This window comes from Gadus chalcogrammus, chromosome 13, assembly GCF_026213295.1.
Source record: "Gadus chalcogrammus isolate NIFS_2021 chromosome 13, NIFS_Gcha_1.0, whole genome shotgun sequence".
NCBI lineage: Eukaryota > Metazoa > Chordata > Actinopteri > Gadiformes > Gadidae > Gadus > Gadus chalcogrammus.
The window spans coordinates 18,523,935-18,531,518 of record NC_079424.1 but is presented as its reverse complement, the minus strand read 5'-3'; the positions used below and the strand labels follow the sequence as shown (position 1 = coordinate 18,531,518).

At 44.4% G+C, this 7,584-nt stretch overlaps 2 protein-coding genes across 2 annotated transcripts in view; one reads left to right on the top strand and one right to left on the bottom strand.

Annotated features, from left to right (window-relative positions):
• Positions 1 to 1,015, bottom strand: part of ppfia4 (PTPRF interacting protein alpha 4) — a 53,965-nt gene extending 52,950 nt beyond the window's left edge. The window contains exons 1-2 of the mRNA XM_056606356.1: positions 749 to 1,015; positions 271 to 570 (exon numbers count right to left, since the gene is read on the bottom strand). Of these exons, the coding sequence (XP_056462331.1) occupies positions 271 to 528 (258 nt within the window). The 5' untranslated portion in view covers positions 529 to 570; positions 749 to 1,015. The remainder of the gene's footprint in view (positions 1 to 270; positions 571 to 748) is intronic.
• Positions 1,016 to 2,304: 1,289 nt separating this feature from the next.
• On the top strand, positions 2,305 to 7,177 carry tmem183a (transmembrane protein 183A). Its single transcript, XM_056605455.1, has 8 exons — positions 2,305 to 2,525; positions 2,742 to 2,831; positions 2,951 to 3,121; positions 3,203 to 3,359; positions 3,657 to 3,837; positions 5,259 to 5,339; positions 5,438 to 5,593; positions 6,219 to 7,177. The coding sequence occupies exons 1-8, from the start codon at positions 2,462 to 2,464 to the stop codon at positions 6,402 to 6,404; spliced, it is 1,086 nt and encodes a 361-aa protein (XP_056461430.1). The 5' UTR covers positions 2,305 to 2,461; the 3' UTR covers positions 6,405 to 7,177.
• The last annotated feature ends 407 nt before the right edge of the window (positions 7,178 to 7,584 follow it).

The window sequence follows — 7,584 nt, the reverse complement described above, 5'->3', positions numbered from 1 at the left end:
ATGACAGAAGTTAAAAGACATGAACCAGGTGACCTGCTGCTCTGCTGTCATCATGATGACCACACACAGAGCTGAACTCAAATCAGCGACATACTATAAGATGAACGAGATCTTGTTTCCCTAACCCAGCCAACACTATAAGCACATCCTGGGCCCTGTGCTGTTGCTGAGACTGCCGTTTCCCTAACATAAATCCTGACAGTACACATAGACATGTCGTCGGCCCCTGGATACATGCATCCTCCAGTAGTCGGAGGCTGAGTCGCTCACCTGAGGTAGCGCGGCATTAATTTGCCTCTGAAGTACGTCCCTCTCGTGCAGCGCGCCTTGCAGCTTGGTCTGCGAGTGTATGAGCGTCTCCTGGGTCTCCCGGAGGGACTCCAGCAGCTTGTCCCTCTCGTCCAACATGTTGACCATCAACTGCTCGAAGTTGGCCTCCTGCTCCGACCCATTTTGTACCCCGCCGGCGGTCCTCGGAGGACCACCCGAGTCCCCCTCTGTAATGGTGGGCATCACTTCGCACATCATCTTCGATGCTTCTGCTGCACAATTCTACAGCACAAGCTATAGCTGTGGAGGCGAGAAGGAATACATAGAGGTTGAATTCGAATATAAACGCTGACAATTGCTGATAGAAAAAGGGCCAGAACAGCGTATAGGCAAATTGCATACGCGCGAGCTAACTCCAAACCACTCCAGCATTCGCTTTCCCAAGGAATACATGGTTTAAAATACCGGTATAGCCTACCTGATCACTGGAATCGGAACGATGAGTTGATGGTTGACCTTTCCATATCAACCGGCATCCGTCCACCTCTTGAGCAGATCCGCCCTGCCCCGCGAGTCATGCACTCATGTAGAAATCCAGTGAGATATGATTGACAGGAGAGAGGGGGGCTGGGGGGGGGAAGCTACGCTCGGCGTGAGATATACCTAATAAACGTGAGCGCGGGAGACGTCGAAGCAGCAATCACAGAAATAAAGAGTCACTGTGGCCAAAGACATGAGCTAAATATCCAAGTTCACACCCCGTCTCCGCGGACCTTCAGTCAGTGATGTGCACGGCGGAGAGGGCAAGTCCTATCTGCATCCGCCTTCTCTGCTGCCATCACTCTTCACTGCCGCCGCCGCCGCCGCCGCCGCGCAGACACTCCTTCTCGCACCACTCACACCAGGGCTCCTGCAGCTGTCACTACGGCTACCGAAACAAGGTAGCAACTCCCACAAATCACAACTTCGCCCGTGTGCGCCATAGGATATAAGGAGTGCCGCAGCGTTAAGATACTGATGATTCGTTTCGCATTCGATTAGATTCGTTTCCGATTGTAAATCCAGTGACAGAAATGCTGTTGACACGTTTTAAGGCTCGGATCTCCACAGAGTGAAATCCGGCTGATCACATCAGCACCACTACGTACGCACGCTCACGATCTGGCTGGCTGGCTGCTCTGAGCGCACGGCGGTCGATAGCGCGCGCCGGAGAGAAATGCTGGGCGCTTGGAAGAGCGTGCAGCGCCCCCTGCAGGATGCGCTGGTTTGTAGATTAGAGGTGGAATGGAATAGATAAGAATATAACTAAACACATGTTTTGAAGCACTGAGGTTGACTTTTATGGGCCTCGAATGACAGTTTCCCACACATTTTCCCTGATTTAAACTAGGCCTACGCAAATAATTCTTATTCAGGTCTACTATAAACTAGCAGATGATTTTAATGAATTAATCTACTAATTTAAACACCTATGTTAGAGTTGTACACCTTTGTACAATTCCAATACAGACATTGCAAACCAACTATATCAATCTATGTTTTTGAATGCTTTATTGTATCCTGTTCTGTACTATTGTGTTGATAATAAATTATTATCATTGCTAATAATGAATGTTATTAATATATGTTATTAATATTAATATTATGATCGTTGTTATTATTGTTTTTATTATTATTATTACCATTATTTTATTAGTAGTAATAATAGTAGTAGCAGTAGTAGCAGTAGTAGTAGTAGTAGTAGTAGTAGTAGTAGTAGTAGTAGTAGTAGTAGTAGTCGTAGTAGTCGACTACTACGACTACTACTACTACTACTGCTACTACTGCTACTACTATTATTACTACTAATAAAATAATAGTAATAATAATAATAAAAACAAACATATATATATATATTCATAAAAATATCTAAGTGTGTATTACGGTGCAATTACACAATTGTGCCTGTAGATGACAGTAGTACAGACGCTTCGTAGACTTGGGCTATATTTATGTAAGAGAAGAAAACAAGTTGCTGATAGGAATCTCGCGATACAAAAATGAGTACGTCATTCCATGATGGCTGAAGATCCCGGAGGAACCTTTCTTAAATTCACTCAATTTTTTATCTCTTTTTATTTAGGTTTGCTTGTCTTAGAGACATGGCAGCACACACAATCGCGTTAAGGGTCCACATATCATTGAAGTCGTCATGCCCAAGAAAGGGAACCGAAAACGGCTGAAATTTAAGCCTGGGGACATCTGTTCTGAATCAGGTCAACTAGTTCGCTATTTCAACCACTCACTCCGTCGTCTTATGTTTAGCCTGATTTGTTTAGCACTCAATGGATTCATAATAGTGACACTATTTAGACAGGGTTTAAAGGGTTGGATCGGCTCCAGAAACCCCATACTGTCACCGTTTGAGTAATGAGTAAAAGACTGAATTGCTTATGCTTAATTCGAAGAATTACCCACATTTCCCCCATTAGTGACAGTAGCTGATTACGCGAATGCAGACCCCGCTGTGGTGAAGTCGGGGAGGGTGAAAAAGGCTGTGATCAATGCAGTTGAAAAAGAAGGTAGGTTATATGGATCTGGATGCATTTTAGACTTTTTTCTTTTTCTTTTTTACTATTGGCACCGTTTCTCCTTTAGAAAGTCGTGTGGTAACGTTAATCCTGTTGGTGTTGTCTGCCAGTCAAGTTACTGTGTGGCCTGGAGGCCTCCGTGGGTGCTGTGGATGAGGTGCTGTCCTCTGCCTTGGGAGTCACAGGAGACACCTCGGAGAGCAGCGACGATCTCGAAGCAGAGTCAGAGGAAGATGAAAATGAAAGCAAATCTGTCAGAAAGAAGAAAAACAAAATAAAAGGTACCTATTCCGCGCACATAATGTGGGTCTGTAATTCACATGAAGGAGGGATTTTCTAAAGTTCTTCTTTCTCACTATCAGAGAGTGAGAGCTATGATGGAGGGGAGTATCCGGTGGATATCTGGTTAATGCTGTCCGCCTACATCCGTCCTGAAGATGTTTGCAGATTTTCCCTGATCTGCAAGAATGCCTGGATTGTCACATGCACTGCTGCCTTCTGGACCAGGCTCTACAGAAGGTCTGCTGGCTTTGTCTCGCCCAATCTTACATTCTGCCATTGTTAGCAAAGTGCTTGACCCTAAAATGCATGCAATAGTCAAAATGGTTACAGAAACAAAAATAAAATATTGACACATGAGCTTGAAAAGCAGTATAAAGGATTATATAGGGTTAAATAGCATACAAGGTTTGAGGGTATATCTGTTGCTGATATAACTTGCTGTCGAAGTAATTATCACATTACACATACACACGTTCAGAAGGTCTCATCGTTGAACCCCCCCCTTTCCCCCCCCCCCCTAATCTCTCAATCAAGACACTACAGCCTGGATGCTGAGCTGCCGTTCCGTCTGCAGCCAAAATGCATCGACAGGATGCAGAGCCTGCGGGCATGTGTGATCCGCTCCCTCTTCCTCCTGTACGAGCCCTTCAGCCTGCGCTTCTCCAAGGTTCCCATTCTGCCAGAGTCCACGCCTACCTCCTTGCTCAACTCAAAGGTAAACTCAAAAGCATGCTCCTGTGTTTTTTAAGTATTCCCCTGATTTATTTTGTCAAATATTGGCTGTATTGGAGTGTGCATGTAGAGGAGATAATCAGACATATTGGTGTCAACGTGTTGATGAGAGCATAATCAATGTATTGCATGCAGCAGCTCTACAATGACATAAGATTTACCAATTTTAGATTGTGTAAGAATTGTCAACCTATGGCATCCAAGTAGTCTGCATAAACTTTATGGCTGGCATGAGCCACTTGCTAAATTAGCAACCTTGTTCAACCTCAATATTTAAATATATCAATAATTTAGGTCTCTATTGGATTACTGTTTCATGCGTGTCTCCGGAAGTTAGGAGGTAAAGGGGATATGACATTGACATGCGACCAAATGAAAAGGTTGTTATTGTGAATAAAACTACAGATTTCTCTGGGTTTGACCATTCTTTAATTAAACAATTATGATAATGTAAGTACACATCTCAAAAGTTCTTGGATATAATGCAGAAATGTTACCTATTATACCATTTTGAGGAAAGGAGCTAGGAAACCTGAGTACATCATTACCACAAGAAACATCTGTTTCATTTACGCAGTGAATAAACGCATCTAACTCCCCCACTCATTTATTTCAGTGTTTTACAATAGTATACAATTTCTCACAAAATACATTATTGAAAATGGAAATAGACGACATGAAAGCTCATACTGGAAATGATACCGTTACCGGTACACAAATGTCATTTCAGTTGTAATAAGTCAACAGCTAATTCAATTATAGTGTGTCTGTCTAGTTCATTCACAGTTCCAATCATTCATTCATCATTATAGTCCCCGTAAATAGTATGCAGGTACTATTGGTTTACTACTAAGGTTTTGAAAATACCCAAATTGCTAACTTATCCAAGAGCTCATGCCTCAGTTTCACCCTCCGTGGATTGTTTAACTTCTCAGACTCTGGCTGCAGGATTGATAACTTGAGCTGCAGGGCTATCAGAAATGGTACATACCACGGCTTTTAGATATTTGTGGTGTTTGACCAGGTTTCTTCCTGGTCATGTTAACATGTCGCATTTCAACTATTTGAGCAGCCTGATATCTACATCAAGTCTGGAAACATGTGAACAACCACACTTGCAACCAGAGTTGCGATGTAGTCACGCACTATCTCTCGAAAATAAATTGAAGCATACTCTCCAGCCGGTATTTGGTACCGATTTGATTTAACTTGAATAGATACTCGGTCCATCATTGCAGTCACTACCTTTTTTTAAAGTACAGAATTCGGTGCCCAACCCTAGCAGAGATTCCCCTCATGTTTCAGTATGAGAAAGATGTGGCTCATGGGTGACGTTTGGAAGTCAAAGTAGGTGCTCCGCTTTCAGAATGTCCCACTTTGAGTGACGTCTTTCTCCTGTTGCAGTGTTTGCTGTTCTGGGTCACGAAAGTATCTGGGACTCGGCCTGAAGCTATGTGGGAGTTCAACTTCAAGTTTCTAAAGCAGGTAGAGGAGTTCTCCCAAAGTCAACAACTTAAATCTCTGTTCAGGTCATGGTGTATAAATGGTATTTAAAAACGTTCCTCTCCTCCTCCTCAACCCAGCAGAGGCATAGTAAGAACGGCAACACCAACTCTCTCTGCCTGCCCAGGCAGTATGAAGACGTCCACGCCAACCCGGACTCTGACTGCTACCTGCTCCGGGTCTTCACACTCAACTTCATCTTCACACCTGTGGTCATGGGGATGACCCTTACCACGGTCAGTACAACATACTCAAGCTTATACTTCCTTGTGTTAGCGAGCAAGGAAGATTATCCACCAAGCTTATCTTAACGCTGGCTAGGTGCGGGTGTTCAACTGCCAGTCAAAAGGTACTTGGTTTCATCCCTAATGTCTGCAGCCTACCTTTTGCCTAAAAGGCTCGTTCACTTTAGATACGGTCAGACGCCTCCGACCGTCTCCATTGTCCTCCTATGGAGAAAGCACTGTGGAAAGGGGTTTCACGGGACTAGGGCTACGTATTGCCACTGATTTCCTGAATCAATTGGTTGCCGGTTCACCAGGCCCCCATCAGGATAGAGATAGATAGACCGGCACAAAAAAAGATGGATCTCGGGACACATTTTTTGCAAACCAAGCCCTCACTTTGACCCGGCAGGGCCGCTAGAGTTGCAGCACAGTCCAAAAAAGCCAGAATGTTTCAAACTGGAGATCCCACTGCCCCAACTAACGACGGGCACGGTGTCGAGCCGCATCTCAAGTTGCTGCACCTCCACCCTTTACCGCTCCTAAATGGCATGACATGGCATGAATTCAGTGGGAGTCACTTAAGGTCTGTCTGCTAAATAACCAACCTCTCTATGTCTGCCCCCCCCCCCCCCAGTTTGCTATCAACGTGAGCACGGACATGCGGCATCACCGCGTGCGCCTGCTCTTCCAGGACTCCCCGCCGCGCCGCGGGAGGAGGAGGGTGGAACACTGCGGGCTGCAGGTGGTGCTCGACCCGGTGCACAGCGTCCGGCTCATGGACTGGTGGCACCCACAGTACCCCTACTCAGCCTGCACCTGATACATTCTTGATAGCAGAGAGTCAATGTCTCCTGCTTAGAACCCGAGAACCCCAGGTCCTGGTCTTACATGAGCACATACGGCACCGCACTGCCCCCATGACTGCAGACAGATGCTAGTTCTCCGTTCCTGCCCCTCCCATAACTCAGTTTGTGCCCATTTGTTGTCCTACTGGTGTCCTGTCTACACTAGAACTAGATTCCCCTGGACCCACACGAGCAGCATTGAGCTAGAAATGTACTTCCTTATTCAACCTCGGATTTGAATCCTGCTTCCCACTAGACTAAGGAATATTATCCTCCATTGTTAAGATTAGTTTTAAATACATGGTTCAGAAATAGGAAAGATCCTGCCGATTGAATTGTTCATATATTACTATATTTATTATTTCATTTTAGGATCTGGCTTAAGACTCAAGGTCTTGGCTCACCTTTTATTAGATTTTATGTCTGCATTTAAGTAAAAAAATATATGTAATTGACTTATTTTCTAGCCCTTTTGATTTTAAAAGGGATGCTGACGCTGAAAATCCAACATATGTATTTGAATCAACCCTACTTGCTAGATAAAAGCAACATGATGATTTTTTTCTTCCACATTTGGAAACCTTTTGTGTGATCTGGATTCCATGTATAAACCTATTCATTACACTGGAATAAAAACACAAACCGCTCCCTGAAACTTATTTCTCTTAAGAGGTTTGGGACCGGAAAAAAAAATCGGTCATTCCTCGTGTAAATAAGCCTGGCGGTGTACTGCCCTCTTGTGGCATAATGAGGTATAGCTAGGACCACGGCTTTTCATTCTACCTGTCGTTTTATTGAAGGGTAAATACTAAACAGCCTACTGATCTCTATATCCATTGGGAAGTAATCTAGAGTTATGTCCATACACGCCTGCATTGTCCGCATGGAAATCCAATTAAATGCAACAATCCATTAACCCGTCCTTTCGACATCACTGACGAAACAAACTCACCAGTCGGTTCACACGAGACTACCAGTAGGGCCAAACTAAAGTGGTAAAGTAACGCCGCTAAAGGGCATTCGTGCCGTTAGGGTCTTGGCAGACATTTCAAATGCCCTTTAGTTATACATAGGACGTGTCGAAGCAATCACGTCACTGCCAGAAAATAACACGTGTTGACTGTATCCGAGAACTACATTTCCCTCACAGCATGT

Bases quoted from the DNA above. Each gene is read 5' to 3' on its own strand.
- tmem183a (XM_056605455.1), top strand. From the start codon at position 2,462: ATGCCCAAGAAAGGGAACCGAAAACGGCTGAAATTTAAGCCTGGGGAC. The intron at 2,832-2,950 runs GTAGGTTATATG...GTTGTCTGCCAG, and splicing joins CAATGCAGTTGAAAAAGAAG to TCAAGTTACTGTGTGGCCTG. The intron at 3,838-5,258 runs GTAAACTCAAAA...CTCCTGTTGCAG, and splicing joins CCTCCTTGCTCAACTCAAAG to TGTTTGCTGTTCTGGGTCAC.